The sequence below is a fragment of the Hemibagrus wyckioides genome, linkage group LG26, assembly GCF_019097595.1.
Source record: "Hemibagrus wyckioides isolate EC202008001 linkage group LG26, SWU_Hwy_1.0, whole genome shotgun sequence".
NCBI lineage: Eukaryota > Metazoa > Chordata > Actinopteri > Siluriformes > Bagridae > Hemibagrus > Hemibagrus wyckioides.
In genome coordinates, this window is record NC_080735.1 from 13,687,684 (window position 1) to 13,713,663 (window position 25,980).

Sequence of the window (25,980 nt, forward strand, 5' to 3'; positions counted from 1 at the left end):
ATGTAGGAAGATGAATGATGTTTGTGAACAAGACTAAGACCTACTGACTTGATCGAAAGTAAGAAAAATAATATATAACTTGTAAACAGCAAGTACATAGAACAATAAGGTGAACATTAAAACATTCTTGTGAAGAAGGACAGGTTTTACAATGCACTGTAGCCAGCTCTTTCTTCCCCTCCCTTTCTCCATTTGGTTGTCATTAGGGTGTGGTCAAATGATGTGACCGAGATAGAGAGATGAACACTTTCACTGTCAGGGACTTTCCCACAAACATCTCGGCAATCAAAAATCACATCACCCCACATTTGCACTGTGAATTACACTAGATGAAATTCAAGTTATGGACTTTGATACTTACAGCACTTTACAACTAGATATGGACTTTAAAACTTTCTTTTGTTTACCATCGTTTTGGTTCCTGTTCTGATTCTCAACCATTCTCAACCATTTTGTTGGTGCCAAAGACAATCTGATTGCCTTACAAAATGGCTACCACAACACCAAAGCCGCCAAAAAGTCGTTACAAGCAAGTTTCCCAACCTGTTTCTGAAAGGTCACATGATATACCAGAGCTGGCTTGTGTCCCAGACTATTCATTACTGTCATTATGCAACCACACCACAAGACAGAAGCACTAAGAGTAAATCTAAGTAGTAAAATATTTGCTGATTAAGCTGCTTTGGAGTTCATCTTTAAGCCAGAATGCTGCTTCTAAAAAGTAACTTGAAATACCAGACACAACCAGCGTCATTCCTATCCGGGATCAGTTAAAGTAACTGATATACCAATGACCCAGACTAGCAGGAGACCAAGCTTCAAAACACCATATTATTATTTTACAAGAAGAGCAGAAATGTTAATACTGTCATTAGTAATAAATGATTCATTATTTATGTATTAATTTGTGTATTTAATATGTATAGCACATTTCTGTCTATATGCTATTGCTAGTTGGATTGTTTCTTGCAGAATAAAAATGACAAAGTGTAGTTCATTTTTCATGTATTTCTCATGTTTTTGTTTTTTTTTACAGTGGCCAGTTTGACAGATACTATTACATATACACAGATATTTGGCAGATACTATTACATTACAATAATAATATTATGACAATAACAGTACAACAATAATTTTAATAATACCACTAATAGTTTCACAACAAAAATATTACTGTACAAATACAATAATATTGCATACAGAAATGCAAATGGTTAAATAGCAACAGTTTAACACCTAAAGTGAAAAGACGTAGATTGTCAATAATATCTCTTGCAATGTACACTAACCAGGCATAACATTATGACCACCTGCCTAATATTGTGCTGGTCCCCCAATACAGTTCTGACGCATTGAGGCATGGACTCCACTAGATCCCTGAAGGTGTGCTGTGGTATCTGGCACCAAGATGTTAGCAGCAGATCCTTTAAGTCCTGTAAGTTGCAAGGCGGGGCCTCTATGGGCCCTTAAAGGATACTGCTTCTAATGTTTTGTGCACATAATGTTATTCTTGATCAGTGTATACTTATAGTTGTATTCCAGACTGATGATGTGTCAAGTTTCTATGTTTCAATACACTTCTTTGCAGGTCTTTTTCTTTCACATTAACTGGAATTATTGTTGTTACTGTTATTTTCAGTAAAGAGTTTCTCTTTCAGTTTGTAGTAATGGCCCTTCTTCTCCATGAGTTCCTGGTGGCTGCCTTGCTCCAAAATCATCCCCTGGTCAATCACAATAATCTGGTCCGCCTTCTCAATGGTCTTCAGTCTGTGTGCAATCACCAGTAAGGTCTGGTTGGGGCAGTTGGCCAGGGCTTGTTGGATCTGAGTGGGCATTTAAAGCTTGTTGTTAGAGTGATTCTAGATCCATTCTGTATTTATGTGTGTATGTGTGTGCATGTGTACCATTTGTTCACTCTTAGCATCCAGAAAGCTTGTGATCTCATCCAGTAATATAACCTGCGGCTGTCTGATTAGAGCTCGGGCAATCGCAATGCGCTGCTTCTGACTGCTACCAAGAAGACTTCCTCGTTCTCCAACATCTGAGAAACAAGGTGACATACAGCAACTGAGTTCATGTGATCGTGACTACAATTAAACATGACATGTCATAATCGTGAAGTTATAAGCTTATTTTAAGACATCCTGACATCAGTAAAGACAAAGATGATCGTACATATACAAGTTATGTAACACATCTGCTATCTGGTGTACTGTTTATACAAACTGTAAATTCAAAGTCTGTTCAAGTGAATCATACCTGTGTCATAACCTTTCTGTAACTGACAGATGAATTCATGTGCATTGGCTTTGCGTGCTGCCTCCTCGATCCTCTCGAGTGAACAATCTGGCAATCCGTAAGTGATATTGTCCCGTATGGTACCGGAGAACAGAACAGGCTCCTGACCCACTGCAACAATCTGCATAAGATGATAATTATCAATGCTATCTCTGTGACCTATGCAAACTTTGGATCTTATAATAGATGTCTGGCATTACCTTGCTGTGCAGGTATTTGTGCTGGTAGTTCTGCAGAGGCTGTCCATCTAGCAGGATCTGTCCATGCTGTGGCTGGTAAAACCTCTGCAGCAGACTAACAGTGGTGCTTTTCCCACCACCGGAATTCCCCACCAGGGCAATCATTTTACCGGGCTTCAGCTCCAAATTGAAGTCCTGAATGAAGTACATGTATAAGGTAATTCATTAAATCTATATTTTCCCAGATCCCAGTGTGTTGCTTCAACTTCAATTTAAAGAAAACTAACAAGAAGGCCAGGTTAGCTTTAAACAAGTTTTTTCCATTTAATTAATATGTACTTGTATATGTTCTAAGAGTTGTGAACTTAAATTATAAATTAAATTATATAAAAAAATATTAAGAATAAGAATTAAATTATTAATTATAGCTGTCATGTTGTAATAAGCACCTTCAGCACAATTTGGTCTGGACGTGTTGGATATGTGAAAGTGACGTTCTGGAAGCTGATGTGTCCCTTCAGTTCCTCTGCCTCCAGGGTCCCATCTGTGCTCACTTCAGGTTTGCGGTCCAGGTACTCAAAGACCTTCCCGGAGGCACTCACAGAGTTCAGCATATCTCCAAATATGTAAATCAAAGTCTGAAATATATAACACATTATTATATTTTGTTGAGCACTTTATCTACAGGTCAGACTTTCTTTAAGCCTTTCTATTTCAAATGTGGACATACCCTAATGTTTTGGGCAAGACTTGTCTGGTAGAGGATGAACGAGACCAGATTTCCCATGGTCATCTGTCCATATGTCACAAACAGCCGACCATAGTATAACATAGCCAACTTTGCTCCCAGTTCTGTAAGCTGTGAATAATATACACAAACACACATGAACTACAATTTGTAGTCTACAAACCCCCTGAAAATTAGCTTTGAAGAAGGAAAAAAATAAGAAAGCCTCATTTCATACTCACCCTCCTCACCAGCAGGTAGACTATTCTCACTGTGTGCCTCCGAGACTTTATATTATACGTGTCCATCAGCCGCTCATCATAGCGACTCTTCTCACTCTGCTCTGCGTTAAAGCTCTTTATGGTCCTGATGCCTGACACAGCCTCTCCTGCAGCATCATTTGCTCTTGCTATGGAGTCCTGCACCTCCTTTGAGAGTTTCTAAAGAAGGAATAAAAGATTTTTATTCATTCATCTTCAGTAAGTGCCTTCCCCTGTTCAGGGTCACAGTGCATGTACAATTTATTATAGGAACAGCAGAGAATACACCAGTCCATCCAAGGGCACTGTGTAGACATATACACACCTAAGTGCAATTTACCGTACCCACTTGCATGTATTAGGGGCTGGGAAGAAACCGTAGAACCAGATAACACAAAGAATCATCAAAACTCAACACAGACTGAGCTCAGAAGCAAATTAGGGAGCAGTGAGATGGAGACACCTCTGCTTTGGGTCTGTTTGTGTGTTGGACTAGTATAATTCACATTATACAAACATAGTATAATTCACAAGCATGGACCAGACCATTTAATCTTGTAAGGTAATGGATCCATACATGGAGAAAGGTTATATCTTAAACTATTTCTATATAAAGTTATATCTTTAGACTATTTGGTCAGCACCTGGTAGTGTGTGTCGTAGATGTTCTGTAGTAGTCCAGTTAAAGGCGTCTCCATCAGAGTCAGTACAGTGAGCTTCCAGGAGAGACTAAACATCAGGTACAACATCCCCACGGTCTTAATCAGAGTTCGCAGAAGGACGTTCACATTAAGGGCTACAGCTCGGGCCATGAGAGTAGTGTCTGTGGACAGTCTGCTTGTGATGTCACCTGGTGAGTAAATGTAGGGTACCAACTGTTATATTCTAATTATGGCCATTTCACTTAAGTGAAGAACAAAATAATTGTGGGTTAGCATGCTAAACCATGATGGCAATTCATAAAAGCTTACCTGGCTTTGTAGTCTCAAAGAAGCCAATTTCCTGCTTAAGTAGGCAGCTGAAGAGCTGATGCTTCACTCTACAAATAAATCTGCCGATTGCACACATGAACAGGCCTCCTCGACAACCTGCGCTGAAAGAACTGAGGATGGAGAGAAAACATTTAAGTCTATTAATAGCATAATTTTCATCCAAGTAACATACTAGTCTTTCACTGAAATAAAGCACTGGTTAGGATACAGTTAGGAAAAGTGGCTGTGGTGATGAATATTAATTCTAGCGCTAGTGTTGAAGAATCCACAACATCATGTCATTTACTGACCTTCCAAAGGAGAAAAACGTCATTAATAGTATTGCTGAAAGAAATTCATCCCAGCTGTACTTAGTCTGCAGAATATCGATCAACTTTCCTGTGTAGAGTGGAATAAACATCTCACCTGAAACCACAAGAACATCTCACCTGAGCATGGATGGACACTTCATTCAAACAATTTTAATTCGAACATGATTATTACTTACAAAGGACAGCTAAGGCTAGAAACAGAGATGCCCCGGTCAGAAACAGGTAGTCAGGTTTGTACAACCTGATCACTCTCATGAAGAGCACTCGAGCTTTCTGCTTCTTCTCTTTGCTGTTGTTTTCCTCGTTAGACTCTGGTATGAGTGTCTCCCAAAACAGACATCCCAAAGCAGCAGCCACACTGCCAACCAGCCACATAGCAAACTTCTCCATCGGCCAGTTCCCAAACAGAGTTAAGCGACCTGTTTCATACACAGGAGTGATAAAACAGTGGGCCATCACCCATCGCTTTATCAGCCGTCCTCTCACATCCCTCCAGCAGAACAGTGAGAAGAGCAACGAGCATCGCAGCACAGCCTCAGTCCACTGCCTCACCAGGTCAACTCCACCGTCCACTTTACCTCTCAGGTGTGTGCCTACCAGGTCCAGCACATAGACGATGGCCAAATCCGTGAACACAGCAAGAACAACCACTAAAAGTTTCGACATATTGTAGCCTGTATATGAGCCGCGTTAGTGTCAATATTACACAGCGGCTTTTTTTTAATGTCGCATCAGATACTGATCGCTCGTGTTTATTAAATTTAATCGATTTATCTAGCCTGTATTTCCGCAGATAATTCAGTCTAAATAAAGGTTTTCCCCTAATCCTTCCCTGCACTGAAGTATGACCGAAGCTTTGCTTTCAATTTCAATTTCTTTACAGGGGGTTTTCCAGATGACCATAAAGTCAGACAGAAGCACGGCAGGATAAATAATAAAAACGTGCACATTTTAATCAAATATAGGTCACGTGGAATTTACGGTCACGCGCATCCCGTTGTATATGTGAATAATGAGGTGTCCTCAACTATCCCCAGCTTTAACAAGTAAGAAATAAATGCTAGAAAAATAATAACAGGTTTTCGCCATGGGGAGGCGATAAAACTTGGGTTTCTATTTGCAGCTATGAGAGAAGTCCAAGCCAAACCTGTTCATTTGAGATCTTCCTAGCAACTGATGAGTCGACTTAAAGGAACAAATGCACACTTTCATGCATTTCATGCACACTTTGACTCCAAGCAGTTATATTTCATCTAGTCAGAGACAGCACTGTTTGCACAGAAATCTTTTTGCATAAAACTTTCTTCATGTGGAGATCCACTGATGAGGAGATAATCCGTGTTATTCACTACACCGCTCTGGGGCTCATAATGTTATGCCTGATCAGTGTATGTTAATACAGTATATGCCATGCTATTTGTTGACTGACTTTCTATTATTTTACCTGAAAGAAATTCCTGCTTTTGCACATTTAATGTTTGCATTTTCAGAAAAAAAAACAGTACTACCTTTTGTAGAAAGGTGCTTGTAGTATATCTTTTTACTGATAAAATATATCAGTGTTTCCACATAACCTTAAAATTCTTTCCTTAAATTTTTTTCATCTATAGTAAGTGGTAGTGTTTTTGTGTGAACCAGGGCATCTCACAGGAACACTGAGTGGGAGTGTAACATCCTGAAGGCAACACAAGTACATTATAGCGCATTATGTGCACACACACATTCACACACACCTTAACTAATATCCAGGTCAATCCACTTTTTCTGGAGGACACCAGAGAACCTGGAGGAAATCCATGTGGACACAAACTTGTGAAACTCAAGCTTCACACAGACTTAGTAACTTAAGTTAAAACCCAGATGTGCGCCTCACATTTTATTCTGTATTCTTTACACTTGGACGATCAAAAAAATAAATAAATCAGTACCTGAGATATTTGTGGAACTGCATTTATTTGTGACAATTTAAAAGTAATGGATATAATGTCAATATAAAAAACACTGCCAGTGTGTTAGGCCAATGGTACCAAATAGCTGAATTTTTTTGATATTTTAGTGATGGGTTTCAGTCCAGCAGTGAAGCTAAAATAGTAGTGTGGTGTGCTGACACAAATGGACTGTGTTTAACAGCATTACCGGGGTCTTTCAGCTAATAATCTCCAGTTAACAACACTCCTCTGGAAATAAAAATGACTAAATGTAAAAATGGCCCAAGAATGATTAGTAAATAATTGTGTATGGAAAGATTGTTATAAGGTTCACTGCTGTGCATAATAAAGAGTTAAATGCAGCAACACTCTTTTTCATTCATCAAAAAATTTAGGTAGTTCATTTCCCAGAATGCACTTCTCCTCTGTCCCCTTTTCATCAATGGTAACAAGGTAAGCCACGCCTCCACTAGAACCATCTCTGCCCATAGCAAGTGTCAGTGCTAGAAAGAGAGAACAGAAGTGACACACTATTAAGACATGGCATTTTCTCTGTTCTGTAATGATGCATTAGTTAAAAAATTGCAAAGTACCATTTACAACAAACTTCTGGCATTCTTGTCGTGTCATGCCTTTTCGGTATTCTGCATCAACAAACCCATAGATGTATGAACTACCAGAGCCGCCAATAGCGAACGGCTGCTGAGACAGCAGACCATCCAACGTTACATACACCTATAAAGATTTCAAAACACAGCAATATTTTAGGACATGGTGTATCTGTTAAGCATGGATTTAAAATGTACAATTTCAATACAGCTGCACCACTTAAATTAGTTGTTGACCACTCACCTGACCCCCACCTCTCCTGTCCCAACCTGCTACAATCAGATGTGCAGATAGATCCTCTTTATACTTGTAGGAAATGTTCTTCACTAACGTTGCAGCTGACCGGACCAGGGGGTCGTGTTCAATCTCAATACTGTCACAAAAATACACATACAGTATGGCACACATACACTTAATAATGTTCTGCCAAGGTAAAACTTGTATCATTTGTGATTCATAGAGTATGCATTTCCCAGTTCAATTAAATGACCAGGCATCTTGCAAAAAAATAAAAAAAATAAAAAATCACTGCAGCATCATATATCAAAATTTACAATGGTATGGTAGAGGTGTGTTAACCTGTATTTCTTGTAGATGGTGTAGAAATATTAGTAGCTACACAGATGAGTAATAATTTTAGTGTGAACTTGTGTAACACCTTATTGACCTGATAGATACTTTCAGCTTAAAGGGTATAAGAAAATCCTAAAAAGCTGGTTCTTCTAACTTTAATCTAGTAAACTGAGTTTGTCTAGTTGACCATTTTGTCAAGTTTGTCTATTGACTGTAAGAGATACCTTACAGAGGTATTGTAAAGGTGATCAGTACCTGTGCACATCCAGTTGGTAGTTGACTATTTCAGCGATGGTCTGAGCATCGGCAGCTGACCCGGACAGAGCACAGTAGATCTTGTCATGTAGTTTAGAGAGTTTGTTCATGACTCGATTCACCACTGTTTGCCTGTATAAAAAAAAAATCAAAAATAATATGAATAATAGTTGAATAGTTAATAGTTAACTAAATAATTAATAGTTAGTGTCACATATACATTAAAACACAGTGAAACTCTTTCTTCGCATATCCCAGCTTTGGAGGTTGGTGTCAGAGCACAGGGTCAGCCCCTGGAGCAGGAGGGGTTGAGGGTTTCCTTGTTCAGGGGCCAAGAGGCAGTGGCTTGGCAGTTGGGAGGCCTGAACCCCAATCTTCTGAACAGTGACCCAGCACCTTAATTACTGAGCTACCACCTTCCAACTAATACAAATAGGTCTTATTTCAAGGGAGATCAATTTGTGTTGAAAATACTGATATATAAAATACTTTTGTACGCCGATCAGGCATAACATTATGAGCAGGGAGAGGTGAAGTGAATAACACTGATGATCTCCTCATCATGGCACCTGTCAGTGGGTGGGATATATTAGGCAGCAGGTGAACATTTTGTCCTTAAAGTTGATGTGTTAGAAGCAGGAAAAATGGACAAGCGTAAGGATTTGAGCGAGTTTGATGACGGGCCAAATTGTGATGGCTAGACCACTGGATCAGAGCATCTCCAAAACTGCAGCTCTTGTGAAGGTGTTCCCGGTCTGCAGTGGTCAGTGTCTATCAAAAGTATCCTTTAAGGCCTGTAAAGGATCTGCTGCTAACATCAGATACCACAGCACACCTTCAGGGATCTAATGAAGTCCATGCCTCGACAGGTCAGGGCTGTTTTGGCAGCAAAAGGGGGACCAACACAATATTAAGCAGGAAGTCATAATGTTATGCCTGATGCCTGTACAATATAAAGAACTTGTTATATTCTTGCAGAGGTATGAACATCATTAAAGTTTAAGTTGCCTGTTATGTCTGTCATAATGTCTTCTAAATCAACCGGGCTTTGTAAAATTCAAAGAAATAGCAGATGAATTTCTTACCCAGCAGACACGCGTGAGTCGGAGCCCAGCACAACTCCGCCTGCAAACGCAATCGCTATGATTGTAGTCTGGAAATAAAATGGCGTGGCAGATTTTAATAAAACATGAAAGTCCGAAATAAAGCTAGACATGAGATGAGAAACACATGTTTAAAAGCCAGGTCAGGTCTGACCAGGTCAGTTTTCTTTGTATAGCCTCTACATAGTACAAATTAAGATGCATCAATTAACAGCTGATTAAAACGATTCAGCAGACTAAACTACACTTACCCCGGTTTTCACTTCTTCACTCGGCCAGCCTGGCTGCGATGTACATTCCTCCAACATTATGATGTTAAATCAGCTCGCTTACAACCAAATAACCGGAGTTTACCGAGAGTCTCTCACACACACACACACACGTACACACACACCGCGCTCGCGCCCCGACGCCAAGCAGAAATGAAAGCGCGTGAAATTCGATATGAGGCGAAGCCAAGAACCTACAACACTATCAAACACTCGAAGACAAGGGAATTAAAGCTATGAAGAATTCTTCAGTCTTCGTTTTAAAACCTGTACGAGTACCAAGGCCTAGAATCTCCTCCAGGGACTTTTCGTTGTTTTCCCGTTTGTTCCGCGACGTGAAAACGAAAGTAACAGTGTCCGTGCGTGGAAACCTACCGAGGCTGCTCAGCTATAACCTGCACACACTTACACCACTGACATGGAATAAATATTCAATAAACCCATCAAATAAACCCTGTCTTACTGCATTATGAATACTTGAAGAAATGTGAAGAAAAAGTAGGTAAAAATAAATCCACTAAATACACAAGCTTATAATTACTTGCACGCGCCACAGCAATTTCCCAACAATTATGGGGACATCTACTGTCCCGATGCTGGGTGCAAATGGGGACACCTACTCTACTGGATTTACACCTAGGGACAATTTAGCATCGCTGATAGATAGATAGATAGATAGATAGATAGATAGATAGATAGAGGGGCGTAAGTTTCACTGGGTATAGGGGGGACACAGTGAGTCTGCGCGATGTGAGTGTCGATTCGCGCGTCCGCGTCCAGGGACGTATAGTGCACACTGTAAAACTAGCTCACTGAAAGGTCTAATGAACAGATATCGCGTCATGGGCGTCGCTAGGGCATTTTTAGGGGGACATTTCTACTCACCCCCCCCCTAAAAATTCTGCGATTCTCCATAAACTCTACACAAATTGGTGATCGCCTCGGTCCCCTTTAAATTTCATATGAAAACGGCGGCAGACTTTCGGCTCCTCCCCGTCCTTCAGCGCAGACCGCGGCGTCGCAGAGCGAGGATCAGAGGACAAGTGTGTGTGTGTAAGTGTGTAAGTGTGTGTGTGTGTGTGTAAGTGTGTGTGTGTGTGTGAGAGAGAGAGTGATCAGGAAGACTCGTATTTGGCTTGTTCAGTCCTCAAATGTTATACAAATCTATACAAAACAGTGGAATGCTGCAATGAGTTATTATCCCACCCTGTTAGTCAAACCTTTATTTTATTTTTTATATTTATTTTATTTTTAACTATTATACCCTCATTGGTATAATAGTCCTCATCCTTAAATCGTCCCTGTATCGCGGTTGCGGCACAATCAGGGATAAAACACCAGAAGCAGCAACAGATGACTTTAATGTCATCATGGATGGAAAGAAAGAATGGAGATGTGACTTGGTTGATTCAGTAAATTAGCTCAGGTCAGGATAATCATATTTCCATGAAGATTCTGTGTAGCATGAAAACGAGTTCACTGTTATCTCTCAGCAATATATGACAAGCAGACTAGTTTAATGTCAGACTCAATATGATTATAACTCATTATAAGTCAGTTTGATATCAGATTATAAGTCATTTTCATATCAGAGGACAGATGAGGTGGATATAGTTAGGATACATGGAGAGATGGGATTGAATGGAGGAGAATGTTTATATTTTTTATGTTTGTAAGATTCTGTGCCAATCTTGCATCCTACTTACCAAATAAGTAGTGTATCTACTGTGTTATCAATTTCCCCATCCTTTTGGGCTACACAAGTAAGGATTACAGATAGTTACTTCCTACCCTGCTATAATACAGTGTTGGATGCATAAAAATGATCTATTTGTGCTGCACAGAAAATTAGCACCATGAATGTAAATATTTTAATTTGTTCATTAACTAAGGGTGGTGGTTTATGCATGAGAGACAATTAAGTAATGATCAACATTTTCATATAATTACATATTAATGTTGCTGCTGTCTATCTGCAAGTGATATTACACAATAGTGATGTAACACACACAGTTCATAAAAGCTTTTTGCTTTTTCTATTCTAAACCCCTGCGGTTTGGTGGATGTGTCTCTGACAGATGTCCTGTGCAACAAGTGATTTATTTTACATTATCAGGTACAGCGGTTAGTTTAAAATAAAAGTTTGTTTAACAGTGGAAACTGAGTCCCACATTATTTACATTTTACACACACCCAAAACATTAATGGTGAACATTTTTTACTTTAAAATGTAAAATGATTCTCTCAGGTCTTGCTGATTGGCCCAGATTAAACAATTAAGACATCTTCTTTAGTATACATAGTTTAGTAGCCTACTATTCTTTTTGACAGAATTTATCATCATAATCAGCTTAATTATTTCCTGGATTTTATATCACCATAGTCCCTAAATGTATGTAATTGTAGGAATCCTTAGACAAACCAAAAGCTTAGCATGCATATGAAAATTAGTGAACAGCATCTCAGTACAATATTTAATACACAACAGATATCCTGATATACACCGATCAGGCATAACATTATGAGCAGTGAGAGGTGAAGTGAATATCACTGATGATCATCTCATCATGGCACCTGTTAGTGGGTGGGATATATTAGGCAGCAAGTGAACATTTTCTCCTCAAAGTTGATGTGTTAGAAGCAGGAAAAATGGACAAGTGTAAGGATTTGAGCGAGTTTGACGAAGGGCCAAATTGTGATGGCTAGATGACTGGATCAGAGCATCTCCAAAACTGCAGCTCTTGTGGAGGTGTTCCCGGTCTGCAGTGGTCAGTATCTATCAAAAGTGGTCTAAGGAAGGAACAGTGATGAACTGGCGACAGGGTTATGAGTGGCCAAGTCTCACTGATGCACGTGGGGATGACCCGTGTGATCTGATCCAACAGATGAGCTACTGTTGCTCAAATTGCTGAAGAAGTTAATGCTGGTTCTGATAGAAAGGTGTCAGAATACACAGTGCATGATGGGTCAGGGCTGTTTTACCAGTAAAAGGGGGACCAACACAATATTAGGCAGGTGGTCATAATGTTATGCCTGGTCAGTGTATATTTCTAAGCACGAACAGAATGTATATCAGACATATGTGATGAATTCTTGTTCCAGGTCTTCCCATATTACCTAGTGGGGAAAAAACCTTATCCAAGTAAACGTTTTTGATTTTTTTTTTTTTTATTAAATAATTGAGTAATTGAAAGAAAGTGTCTGCATTTAAAAAATACCAAAAGTTACAGATGCACAAGAATAGATTTCAGCAATGATAATGCTGAGAGCAAATCAAAAACACGTGAAAAATGTTCACTTCTCATCTGTGAAAGAATTTTATGTAATCAAATAAATCACAAAAGGTGATAATTGCTTCATTTTCTTGAAAAAGAAATTTTATTTGAAAATCTCATTTTGAAGAAGGCTATGGACAAATGGCTTCTTATTCACTGAATATGTTCTCTACAGGGGGATTTTAAAAAGTCATTTTTTTTTTGTCTTTGCAGATTGTCATGAATAAGTATACTACATTAGTGTACTCTCTCTACCATCTTTCATTATTATTTATTCATCACTGAACTTCGGTAATTTATCACCAGGAACAACCACATGTTCAACTCCACCTTCGGTAATCACCACCAAATGAGCAATGCCACCACTCACGTTATCTCTGCCAATAGCCAATGCCAAAGCTGAAAATGGAGAGAGAGAGAGAGAGAGATCACCATTTAGTTAGTGTGTTAAACATCAGTGATGTATGGGAAGCTATCACCATTATTATGTTTGACAAGATGTTGTACAACAATTTAGATTATTCACTGGTGGCTGAGCTGGGGATGTAATTCTGTTAGTCTGACTGAGTGTGAATGAGTGTGTTATAACTTAAATATACTATAAATCAAATGTTTTGGAAGGCATCAACACGATGAAATAACTCATACTAAATCATGAAGTGAGCAAGAGTTATTACTTAACAGTATTCCCGATAAAGCTTTGCACAATCTTGGCAAAAGAATTCAAACCAGATTCAGTGTGTAAAGGGAATGTAATTAAGAATGACTAAATTAAGTTAAATTTTATTTTAGTTCCTGCTGTGTTGGTCAGCTGCTTAAAATCCCGAGGTGGACCAGCCTCACACTTTCCTCACTCTCATGTCTGCGTACGTTTTTACATTACTTTCATAGTAGTTATTAAATAATGTGCTTTAAATAGGCCTATGGGATATAAAATGGCTTATTACCATTTGTTATAAACTGAACGCACTCCTCTCGGCTCATATCTGGTTTGTACTTGGCGTCCATGTAGCCGTAGATATACGTGCTACCAGATCCACCGATGGTAAAGGGTTGACTAATCAGCATGCCTCCCATAGATACTGTGTACACCTAAAACACACACACACACACACACAACATGAAAACAGGTAAAGGTGGTTATGGTGCCAGATTTAACAATATGATAAAATGTGATGAGACTGTACAGGATACTTAGTATATCTACACTGCAGTCCCTAGTGGTCTGATTTAATCTAAAACTCATTTATACTTTTCAGGGGAGTCTCAGTCTGTAGCTACAATGGTTCAATCTAAGCCACTTTAATTAATGTTATCTTTGACTGTAGTTCCAGTCTTTAGCTAAGTACATACACTATACTGGCAAAAGTTTTGGGACACCCCTCCAAATCATTGAATTCAGGTGTTGTTTTTCAGCGGTTGGACTCGGTCCCTTAGTTCCAGTGAAAGGAACTCTTAATGCTTCAGCATACCAAAACATTTTGGATAATTTCATGCTTCCAACTTTGTGGGAACAGTTTGGGGATGACCCCTTCCTGTTCCAACATGACTGCACACCAGTGCACAAAGCAAGGTCCATAAAGACATGGATGAGTGAGTTTGGTGTGGAGGAACTTCACAGAGTCCTGACCTCAACCTGATAGAACCCCTTTGGGATGAATTAGAGCAGAGACTGAGACTCAGACCTTCGCCCAACATCAGTACCTGACCTCACAAATGCGCTTCTAGAGAAATGGTCAAACATTCCCATGAACACACTCCTGAACCTTGTGGAAAGCCTTCCCAGAAGACTGCAAAGGGTGGGCCAACTCCATATCAAATTCATCTGCATGTAAAGGCAGATGTCCCAAAACTTTTGGCAATATAGTGTACTATAAACCACTGTTATACCTGTGGCCCTTTCTTCTTGTCCCAGCCTGCTGTGATGAAACCAGCTGACAGATCTTCCCTATTGCTGTAGCACAAGTCCTTTAACACAGTGGCTGCAGCTTTCACCAAAGGAGGAGACCCCATCTGTATACTAGAGAGAGAAGGCATTGGGAAACATGGCATAAATTTGAGCAATGCTGCTGAACAAATCTTCAGCTGAAATAAATAACTTTACTTTGATTTTTAAGTAGAAAAATGAAATGGATGAAAAAAGAACAATCAAAATGACAAAATCCTTAAGATAGTCCTTAAGGACTATAGTCAATAAATAAAATCAATTTCACAAAAATAAAAAAAAACAAAAAACAGTAAAACTACAACTGCTATAAAAGTCAAATTCAACATAAGTGATCATTCTGATCGTTGATGTGAACATAACCCGAACATGCTGGCCAATGGCATCTACATGATTTTATGCTGCCACATGACTGGCAAATTAGATAATTGACTAAAATAAAATAATGTTGTCCTTATTGGGTTTTTACAGTGAAGTGCTGGATTCTTAATCCTAAAAACTGTACATTACTAAATCTAAATAGGTTTATGGATAATTACCTGTGGAAAGACAGATGAAACTTGGCCACTCTTGTGACATGCTGTGCATCTGCCAATGAACCAGCAATGCAGCAATATATCCGATCATGAACCTGGATCAGCTTGTTAATGACTTTCGATGACACATATGTCCTATAGATTACAAAAAATAATAATAAAAATAAAATATGCATACAATTTGGGTCAGGAGTTGATTGAACACACTAAATATACCATTTAGCACACACACACACACAATATAAGGGTAATAAAATGTATATTTTTTAATACTTACCCACCCATTGAGGCCCTGGAGTCTGAACCAATGATAACACCTCCATTGTACTTTACCGCAACTATGGTAGTCTGAAAAAAATGGGGCATGTTAAAATTCTTAGTGACCTTGACACACTCTACCCTGTGTCCAGTTTCAGTTATCTTTCTGTATTTACTGTATTGTCATAGACTTATCATACTAGGACTGGCCTTGAAACTTTTAATCAACACTTGCTTTTGACTCAATTCTGATCCATTCAAGAGACTAAAGAGACTATAGTTTTAGTAATGGACCATTCCCACTACATCTGTGATGCTAATATAGTGTAGTGTGTAGATTGAAGTAGATTGAACAAGTGGTGTAGTGGCATTGCTGGTGTGTACACTGGGGTGTAAACGTAATGGCCACTTTTTGGTTCATCTTGTAGATATACAGCTGGAAACATCCTCAAGAACAACTTGAGTTCATCAATGCCAGTTTCTCACCACTGGATATTTTTGTTGGTGGACTGTTGTCAACGCAGTGTTTAAAAAGCCTTGCAACGATATACCAGTTGATACACTCATACCAACATCATACACACTATCCTGTGTGTCGCTTTTGTACTGATGGTACAATTTCGTAATATTTTCTCATCACCATCACTGATCCCTTTGAGTCAAAAGACTAAACAAAATGACAAATTGTACAATTAAAATCCAAACTGCATTTAAATGTACAGTGAATGTCCAGTATATGGGTCACTGTGTGTGACAGACAATTTATACATTCTCATGATAACAAGTATCTACAGGCTGATTATAAATCTGTTCCCTGTAGTGTCTTTTGTGTAATTATTTTGCGTCATGACATTATGACAGCTAAGCCCATAACGATACTGAGCTCCATAAAGTGATGCAGAGGTGAATGTTGCTGCCTCTCATCTCCAGGGTCTTAAGTTTAGTCGTGAGCACAGGATACTGTTTGTGTAGAGTTTTACATAACACAGTTATCCTTTTTCAATGAAGGTTTCCTCCAGGTTCTCTGGTTTCTTCCTACCTCCCAAAAAACATGGTGTGGGATCAACTGGCTATATTAAATTACCCTGAATGAGTGTTGATCTGCAATATCTGTATAAGATATCTGTATAGGATTCGGCGCTATTATACTCCAATCAGGCATAACATTATGACCACTTGCCTAATATGGTGTTGGTCCCCCTTTTGCTGCCAAAACAGCCCTGACCTGCCAAATCATGGCCTCCACTAGATCCCTGAAGGTGTGCTGTGGTACTGTATCTGGCACCAAGATGTTAGCAGCAGATCCTTTAAGTCCTATAACTTGCGAGGTGTGGCCCATGGAGACCCCACCTCGCAACTTACAGGACTTAAAGGATCTGCTGCAAACATCTTGGTGCCAGATACCAGACCACAGATACTTACAGGACTTAAATGATACTTTTGATAGATACTGACCACTGCAGACCGGGAACACATCACAAGAGCTGCAGTTTTGGAGATGCTCTGATCTAGCCATCACAATTTGGCCCTTCATCAATCTCGCTCAAATCCTTACTCTTGCCCATTTTTCCTGCTTCTAACACATCAACTTTGAGGGCAAAACGTTCACTTGCTGCCTAATATATCCCACCCACTAACAGGTGCCATGGTGAGGAGATAATCAATATTATTCACTTCACCTCTCAGTGCTCATAATGTTATGCCTGATCGGTGTATATCCTGTGATCAGGATGAAGCTGTGTACTGTAGATGAATGTGTATCTATTAGTGCATGTGAGTTCAACCTAAAGCTGAAGTTACAACGTGTCCTTAATGTCTAATTGGGCATATTAAATCAGTTTAAAGGTAGATTACATTGAAAGGAACATGCTACAGGTATGAGGGTCGTGGGTACCACGTCACGCGTAAGGAAAGGTGCTTTTCCTCTGATAGAGAAATGGAGGCGCGTTTCTCTGTATGAAAGTGAAAGTAACTAAACACAACGAAAAGGCAAACGCTTTGACAAAACTGCTAATATATTACCACGATAAAGAGCAGCGAATCATCAAATTGTCAAAAAATAATGTAGTCTTCAGTATATGATTTATATTTCATGGTCAGTTTCTGCTTCGATTATCCGAGCTTTCCTCAAATCCACCCGTCTACGCCAGTCTGAAATACTGAAATCACTATCCCCTATTAATGATACAGTGAAATCTACTTACTCCTGTACTGACACCTTTACTCAAGGATTTTGGTGGCTCCATTGATGCACAGAACAATTTTTTTTAGATGTTTTAGATGATCAGCTTCAGGAAACTGTGAGTCCAGTCACCCCGATGTCCTGCGATCACACACAGCTTTACAGCACCATCTCAGGACAGAGGAGTGTCACTGCAGCCGAGCCAGCCTCCATAAGAACACGTCAAGCTGCAAGGTTTTCACGTCTCTAAGACACGTGTATTAGGTTTTAATTTCCAGAAAGGTCTTATTATAAACTTATTTTTTAGGTTAACACTATTACTGTGTAAGAAAAGAGAGACAAGGTTCCAAACAGAATGTTAGGTTCATGTATGTATTGTGTTTTTTATTTATAAGACCTGTTTCGATTAATAACACCACTTAGTTTACTGATAAATAATACCACATAATGCCAGTGTAGGCCACAGTCCATCTCTTTCTTTGTGTGGTATGAGCATTTTTGTGATATGCTGTGACAGATTAACTTAACCTATTGGTTAGAATTTTTCTGATGAAGACACCTATATCAGTAAAGAATGCAGTCATTGTTCTATACATTTAGTCATTAGCTATATATACACTGATCAGCCATAACATTATGAGCAGTGACAAGTGACGTGAATAACACTGATTAATTCCTCATCATGGCACCTGTTAGTGGGTGGGATATATTAGGCAGCAAATGAACATTTTGTCCTCAGAGTTGATGTGTTAGAAGCAGGAAAAATGGACAAGCGTAAGGATTTGAGCGAGTTTGACGAAGGGCCAAATTGTGATGGCTAGATCACTGGATCAGAGCATCTCCAAAACTGCAGCTCTTGTGGGGTGTTCCCGGTCTGCAGTGGTCAGTGCCTGTCAAAACTATCCTCTAAGTCCTGTAAGTGTCCTTTATGTCCTATACGTATATCCCATAGAGGCCCTACCTCACAACTTACAGGACATAAAGGATCTGCTGCTAATATCTTGGTGCCAGATACCACAGCACACCCTTAGGGATCTAGTGGAGTCCATGCCTCAAAGAATCAGGGCTGTTTTGGCAGCAAAACATGTCATAATGTTATGCCTGATTAGTGTATTCGTGTGAATCCTGACGTGAAGAAACTGTGTTGCAATAAAAGAAAATAATATAGAGACAGAGAAAACAATGTTGGTTGACATTTTAGCAACATTCATTTATGTTATGTTTCTATTTTAATATCTAAGCCTGTAGATATTAGTGGAGAACCCAGTGCTGTCAAGCACCACCAGTGTTAGCAGCGCTGCTTGCAGTGAAGGTGAGTTTGTGTGTCAGCCGATGGACCATTGTGCTCTTAATCCATCATCTATTATATGGGGTGTTCAACAAGAATGTAAATGTGATCCGATCAGGCATAACACTATGACCACCTGCCTAATATTGTGTTGGTCCCCCTTTGGCTGCCAAAACAGCCCTGACCTTTCGTGGCATGGACTCCACTAGATCCCTGAGGTTGTGCTGTGGTATCTGTCACCAAGATGTTAGCAGCAGATCCTTTAAGTCCTGCAAGTAAGCGCCTTAAAGGATACTTATAGGACTTACAGGGCTTAAAGGATACTTTATCCTTTAAAGTCCTTAAAGGATAATCCTTTATAGATACTGACCACTGCAGAGCGGGAACACCTCCACAAGAGCTGCAGTTTTGGAGACGCTCTGATCCAGTCGTCTAGCCATCACAATTTGGCCCTTCGTCAAACTCGCTCAAATCCTTACGCTTGTCCATCTTTCCTGCTTCTAACGCATCAACTTTCAGGACAAAATCTTTCACTTGCTGCCTAATATCTCCCACCCACTAACAGGTGCCATGATGAGGAGATCATCGGTGTTGTTCACTTCACCGGTCAGTGCTCAGAATGATCGGTGTATGTGTTTCCATTCCAAAAGGTTTAAATGAATGAATTACATTTTCACCGTCTGATTCACAAACTCATAATTGGGTGCACATTAGTGTGCCTTAAAAATAAAATAAAAAAAACTCTCAAAGCTGTCAATACAGTTTATTACAATGTATTAAACCCACTGTAACACAGTATATGCGCGTGCACGTGTAAAGCAATAAGAGTCACAGCGCAACCTGCAGGCAGGAAGTCTTCCTGAAAACTGATGATGTGAACAGACCGGTTGATCTCATTGGACATTCAAGCACTAAACCCGGCAGGTAGGTGAGGACTTTTCCTTTTCCTCTTAAAGCCTCATTTTTTGTCATTTTCATGTTAAAAAAAAAAAAGTCACATAGGTGCGTGTTGGGTTGTAGATGTTTGACATTTTCTATGTATGTTTTTTAAGTATGCGGTAAAAACAGCCTAGTCATAAGCGAAAGTAAAATAGAGCAGCATCGTTTAAGCTTTCGGTTTCAGAAGTAAGTGGAAAGGTTTTGTTCACAAATATCATATTTCAAAAAAAAATAAGCCTATTGTTTTCTCTTCTTTTAGGAATTAAAAGCCTTATTAATCGCTTTAAACACATCATGGCACTTTTGGAAGTGAGTGGATCCTCGTCCCATCTCGGGCTCGGCTCACTGATCGCCTCAAAGCGGGCGCAGTTTGTTGATCGACCGAATCATTACAGCTTTGGAACAAAATCTCAAGAATTTGCTGTACCAGTTGGGGTTGATGTAAGCACCAAGATTTATTTTGCAACTGATATTTCTTTCCTTTCTTTGTCCTGCGGCATAGACTGCAGTGAATGTAAAGAGGTACTCATGTCTGTAATATCTTCCTGAATTCTCTTACATCCTGATTAATGCGTGTTCAACTATCTACCTGCATTTTGTGTCCCACTTAACAACAGCAGACCTGCTTTATTCTAAATCATTCACTCATGACATGCCAAAGCATACACAACCTTGTTATATTTAAGACAAATAAAGGCAGTGACACCAATAAGCACGAGACATCCGTCACATCACTCATCACATACAGAGAAACTCTCTATAATGGCAGAGTATTAAAAAAGAAATGTTCTTCCTCATGTTTCAGCCATCAGCCTTCCTGAAATCATGCAGTTGTGATGATGGGATATCAGTAGACATGAACCACGGCACCACGACTCTGGCTTTTAAGTTCCACCACAGTGTCATTGTAGCCGTCGACTCCAGGGCCTCGGCTGGACACTATATTGGTAAGCATGCTCACATCTCATTAACATGAAGCAAAGCCAGATACTCAGAGTTCAGAGTGATGCAGTGAACAAATCTATTATATCAGAATCGTAAGTAGTTTTTGTCACATTTTGTGTCTATTAGCTTCACTGGAGGCGAATAAGGTGATCGAGATCAACCCTTACCTGCTGGGCACCATGTCTGGTAGTGCAGCAGACTGTCAGTACTGGGAGAGACTTCTGGCTAAGGAGTGCAGGTCTGTCTAAGCACAAGGACGGGGTGGGGTGAATCCCCAACAAGATAAAGTTACCATTCTGTATACATGAAGTGCATTAAACATGCCCAAGCATAGCTGGCATAATCTTTTAGCCTTTACTGTTGTAATATGCAGCTAGGTGTATTAACAATTAACACATTACTAACATGCTGTGCATGCATGTATGTTTCATGTATGTCCTCAGGCTTTACCAGCTCCGTAACAAGCAGAGGATCTCAGTGTCTGCAGCTTCCAAGTTGCTCTCCAACATGATGCTTGGCTATAGAGGCATGGGCCTGTCCATGGGTAGCATGATCTGTGGCTGGGACAAGAAGGTAGAGTTAATTTCGGCACTTGATATGATTAGTTAACCCCTCTGACCATTCACCTTCAAATGGCTTTTTTAATGATAACTGCATCTGTGTGGCAATTAAAAGTGTTTGTGTTTCTTAAATCAAATTAAATAAGTATTACATTAATATTTTTGACATTAATATTTTTGATTTTAATTATTTTTTTATAAATTCATAGTGTGTGAAAGCCTTGCAACTTAATAGTATGGAACTATTAACCACATCTATCATACATGAACAGACTAGAAACTGTTTTCTCCTTCAGCGTGCAGTTCATCAACAAGCTATTGCTTCACAAAGCAACAATATATTAATGCTGAGTCGAGCTTGCTGTACATAGTCTCACGCTTACTTTATACTGTGTTTGCCGATGAAATATAAATGAACTTTCAGGATGATTTTTATCTTTTGTCTTCTAATACTGCACATCACGCTACCTACCTAACACTATAAGACAATACATTGTCATCAAAATTACAGATGAAACACACTGCATTGAATGAACAGCCTCTTTCAATGCTATTTGATTATTTTATATGCATGTTATCTGAGTCATTTAAGCTGCTTCAATGTCACTTTTTTGTATTGCCATCTGTAGGGTCCTGGTCTGTATTATGTAGATAACAATGGAACACGTCTCTCAGGGAATATGTTTTCCACGGGCTGTGGGAACAGCTATGCGTACGGAGTGATAGACAGTGGCTACCATGAGGATATGACAGTGGAAGAGGCTTACGAGCTCGGCCGCCGTGGCATTGCTCACGCCACTCACAGAGATGCCTACTCTGGTGGAGTCGTGAACCGTAAGTCACATCCTTCCGTTACATACTCACTTAAAACTGGATTTTTTTGGTGTTCAGAAGCAGAGTGATTAGTTAGTGATTATGTGGGTAAATAAATATGATCATTTAGGATTTGTAGATTGTACTGTGCAATAAAAATGCAAAAAAGTGCTCTCTCTGTATTTATGCTAATGTCTGTTTTATGAATTGTGGGTTTTTTTTTTCATATCTGCTCAGTCTATCACATGAGGGAGGACGGCTGGATTAAGGTGTGCAAGGAGGATGTATCCGATCTAATCCATAAGTACAGGAAAGGAATGTTCTGAACGCAGAAATTATTTTATACTCACACTAACAATGTATCTGACACAATTCATTCATGAAAATAAAGATGGATATCAACAACAAACGATACTTTTGCGTTTCTTTTAAGATGATAGAATCTGTAGTTGTGAGCCCTGACATGTAACATAGTTGTATATAATGTAAAGTCCTTTTCAACTTTCCTTATCATAACTTCCTGTCGAAAAGTAGAACGGATAAATATAACAACAATGTAAAGTATTAGAATGTAAGTTAACTTCATTTATTTATTTATTTATTTATTTTTCTAGAAATATATCTATATGTACTAGATCCACCTCTTTGGTGTAAATGAAATAGGTTATACAAATCATCTGGAATGTTGATATCTGCTGTACATTAGTCACTTTAGTCACAGAGTATATCTTGTGCCATGTCACCAAAGCTTTTCTGGGATTGCCTTTGGTTAAATGTGGGTAAGTGATAAAATCTGAGCTTAAATAACTGAAAGAAAGAAAGAAAGAAAGAAAAAAAAAAAAAAAAAAATATATATATATATATATATATATATATATATATATATATATATATATATATATATATATATATATATATATATATATATATATAAAACAAGAATAAATGATACAGTAAAGCACACAAGCAAGTTATACTGTGTGTGAGTATTTTGATATGTAGTGTACCAGACAGATACCCAGACATAGGTCCAGACAAGAAGATAAAGTCAGTATAAAATAATGTGGTGGGAAATTGGGTTTGAAACTTGAAAATGAGCCAAAGATCCATATACAGTATATTGATATATGAGAGCTGTGGCAATCTGTTGACAGTATTGAGTATTCCTTATGTTCTGCTACCCAAATTTTGTTTATAGCTTTGTTTATATTTCCTCAAAGGTATGGATGTCACCATGACAGTCGGTGTAAACTTTCAGATGTGTCCTGTCACTATTTCCATACAATCTTTGTAGATAAAAATTAGCATGACGAGGAGGTTGTTTTTCATAGAGGACATCCAGGTTCTGCCTGTTGGATCTCTTGCACTTACTTCATAGACTACAAGTGTGATGCTAGGGGCAGATCCTGACACACATTTACTGCTCTGTATCATCTCACAGCTCTTGCCTGATTCATCTTGCTCAGCTCTACTGCTGTCAGGTATCCTCACCTGAACTTACCTCGGTCCTTATAGAAAAACAGTGTATGTCTAAAACTCATGAATTGTTTTAGTAGATAATCTGACAATACCACAGCCAGATTAGAACTAAGATAAAAGTCAGCTGTAATCATAAAGACTCCAGTGTGCTTATCAGAGAACTACTACTAATAAATATCCTTGGTGCACTGCATCATCCTGAACTCTGACAATCTGCCTTTACAAGAAAATACTTCATGTTGTGAAGACGAATACTTCAAGATGTAAGCATGCTTACTAATATAGCGTCCAGCTGAGGCCCTAGAGTCGACGGCTACATGACACCGTGGCGGAACTTAAATGCCCGAGTCGTGGTGCTGTGGTTCATGTCTATTGATATCCCATCATCACAACTGCATGATTTCAGAAAAGCTGATGGCTGAAACGTGAGGAAGAACATTTGTTTTTTAATGACTGCCTTTAATACACTCTTGGTATATCTGTATTATTTAGTATGTGATGAGTGATGTGATGGATGTTATTTCATCTATGTACTTTTTTATACACCTTAGCTCTTGGAACAATGTCTTAAAAGGTTTTGTATGCTATAGCAAGTCATGAGCGACTGACAAATGTGTTCATTTGATATGTAGTTAGTTGGAATATACATAAAATGCAGGTAAATAGTTGAGCACATTCCACTTACTTTGAAAACCGAAAGCTGTATTGTAAACGATGCTGCTGTATTACTGTACCTTATCACTAAGCTAAACATATTTATTAAAAGATTTCTATAATATGGTCAAATACCAATAAATCTCCATGCATGTATTTTTTCTTTATGACATGAAAGTTACTAAAGTAAGTTTATAGTGAAGAATAAGTCCTCACTCCTGTCCAGTGAAAGTGCTGGTCTGTTCACTTCATCAGAGATTAGGAAGACTTCCTGCCTGCTTGTGGCGCTGTGACTCCTTTAACTTCAACGCTTCTTGCTGTATAATCCAGTGTGCTGCTAAAAGGTGCACAGCTACTGTCGCCATTTTTATGTCTCAGAAATTTAGTTCATAAAAAACTGAGAAAAATTCTCAGTTTTTTGACAGTTCATAAAAAACTGTCAAAAAATTGACAACTAAGCTTGTTCTTATATACTTGCATTAATTTGTCTATAATCTATTCTTCCTAACTTATTTTGTTCAAAAGGCAGTGGTAATAGAGGCTAGTACACAGAAGGCACATAAGCAGGGCTTAAAGGAAAACTCCACCCTTAAATATAAAAAAAAATATTTTTGTATAGAAATGTTTATTACATGCTTTAGAGTCTCTGGTACTAATTTGGTTGGTGTTGTATTTTCTTCCTTACCGTGAGAAGTTAGAGGTTGTGTCATGCTAACATGTCCGAGGGACACTGTTATTGCTAGTGCAGTTACAGTGGTGTACCATAGGAGAAAAAAATTTGCCTTAGGCCTGAACCCCAATCTTCTGAACAGTGACCTTAATTGCTGAGCTACCACCTTCCCAAAACTTTATAGTAGAGTACAACTAATACAAATAGGTCTTATTTCAAGGGAGAAAATACTGATATATAAAAAACTTATGTACGCCGATCAGGCATAACATTATGAGCAGTGAGAGGTGAAGTGAATAACACTGATGATCTCCTCATCATGGCACCTGTTAGTGGGTGGGATATATTAGGCAGCAAGTGAACATTTTGTCCTCAAAGTTGTTGTGTTAGAAGCAGGAAAAATGGACAGGCGTAAGGATTTGAGCGAGTTTGATGAAGGGCCAAATTGTGATGTCTAGACCACTGGATCAGAGCATCTCCAAAATTGCAACTCTTGTGGGGTGTTCCCGGTCTGCAGTGGTCAGTATCTATTAAAAGTGGTCCAAGGAAGGAACAGTGGTGAACCGGTGACAGGGTCATGGGTGACCAAGACCCACTGATGCACCTGGGGAGCGAAGGCTGGCCCGTGTGATCCGATCCAACAGACGAGCTACTGTTGCTCAAATTGCTGAAGAAGTTAATGATGGTTCTGATAGAAAGGTGTCAGAATACACAGTGCATGATGGAGTCAGGGCTGTTTTGGCAGCAAAAGGGGGACCAACACAATATTAGGCATGTGGTCATAATGTTATGCCTGTTCAGTGTAAGTTCTTACTGTTAGCTCCAAAACTAAAGAGCAAGAGCTTCTTTTCTCACTCTTTATTTTCATGTTCATGTTCAATGTCATATTAATGAGAAATCTGTGACAGACGTAGTGGAGAGAGCAAACACTG

At 39.0% G+C, this 25,980-nt stretch overlaps 4 protein-coding genes across 4 annotated transcripts; 1 reads left to right on the top strand and 3 right to left on the bottom strand.

Moving 5' to 3' along the window:
• Positions 1-1,018: 1,018 nt before the first annotated feature.
• On the bottom strand, positions 1,019-6,050 carry LOC131347092 (antigen peptide transporter 2-like). Its single transcript, XM_058380959.1, has 11 exons — positions 4,944-6,050; positions 4,747-4,861; positions 4,436-4,566; positions 4,109-4,314; positions 3,447-3,644; positions 3,208-3,336; positions 2,927-3,115; positions 2,499-2,672; positions 2,260-2,419; positions 1,905-2,041; positions 1,019-1,823 (listed from the first exon to the last, which is right to left on the bottom strand). The coding sequence occupies exons 1-11, from the start codon at positions 5,431-5,433 to the stop codon at positions 1,605-1,607; spliced, it is 2,148 nt and encodes a 715-aa protein (XP_058236942.1). The 5' UTR covers positions 5,434-6,050; the 3' UTR covers positions 1,019-1,604.
• A 653-nt stretch (positions 6,051-6,703) lies between these two features.
• Positions 6,704-10,092, bottom strand: psmb9a (proteasome 20S subunit beta 9a). The gene is made up of 6 exons (XM_058380960.1): positions 9,487-10,092; positions 9,218-9,285; positions 8,133-8,264; positions 7,548-7,677; positions 7,289-7,430; positions 6,704-7,198 (listed from the first exon to the last, which is right to left on the bottom strand). Exons 1-6 carry the CDS (start codon positions 9,541-9,543, stop codon positions 7,071-7,073), a joined length of 657 nt encoding a protein of 218 aa, XP_058236943.1. The 5' UTR covers positions 9,544-10,092; the 3' UTR covers positions 6,704-7,070.
• Positions 10,093-12,859: 2,767 nt separating this feature from the next.
• Positions 12,860-17,883, bottom strand: psmb12 (proteasome 20S subunit beta 12). The gene is made up of 6 exons (XM_058379922.1): positions 17,723-17,883; positions 15,538-15,608; positions 15,264-15,395; positions 14,670-14,799; positions 13,727-13,871; positions 12,860-13,178 (listed from the first exon to the last, which is right to left on the bottom strand). Exons 1-6 carry the CDS (start codon positions 17,762-17,764, stop codon positions 13,051-13,053), a joined length of 648 nt encoding a protein of 215 aa, XP_058235905.1. The 5' UTR covers positions 17,765-17,883; the 3' UTR covers positions 12,860-13,050.
• Positions 17,884-19,848: 1,965 nt separating this feature from the next.
• Positions 19,849-22,654, top strand: psmb8a (proteasome 20S subunit beta 8A). The gene is made up of 7 exons (XM_058380016.1): positions 19,849-19,912; positions 20,187-20,368; positions 20,733-20,874; positions 20,999-21,110; positions 21,316-21,445; positions 22,062-22,266; positions 22,483-22,654. Exons 2-7 carry the CDS (start codon positions 20,222-20,224, stop codon positions 22,569-22,571), a joined length of 825 nt encoding a protein of 274 aa, XP_058235999.1. The 5' UTR covers positions 19,849-19,912; positions 20,187-20,221; the 3' UTR covers positions 22,572-22,654.
• The last annotated feature ends 3,326 nt before the right edge of the window (positions 22,655-25,980 follow it).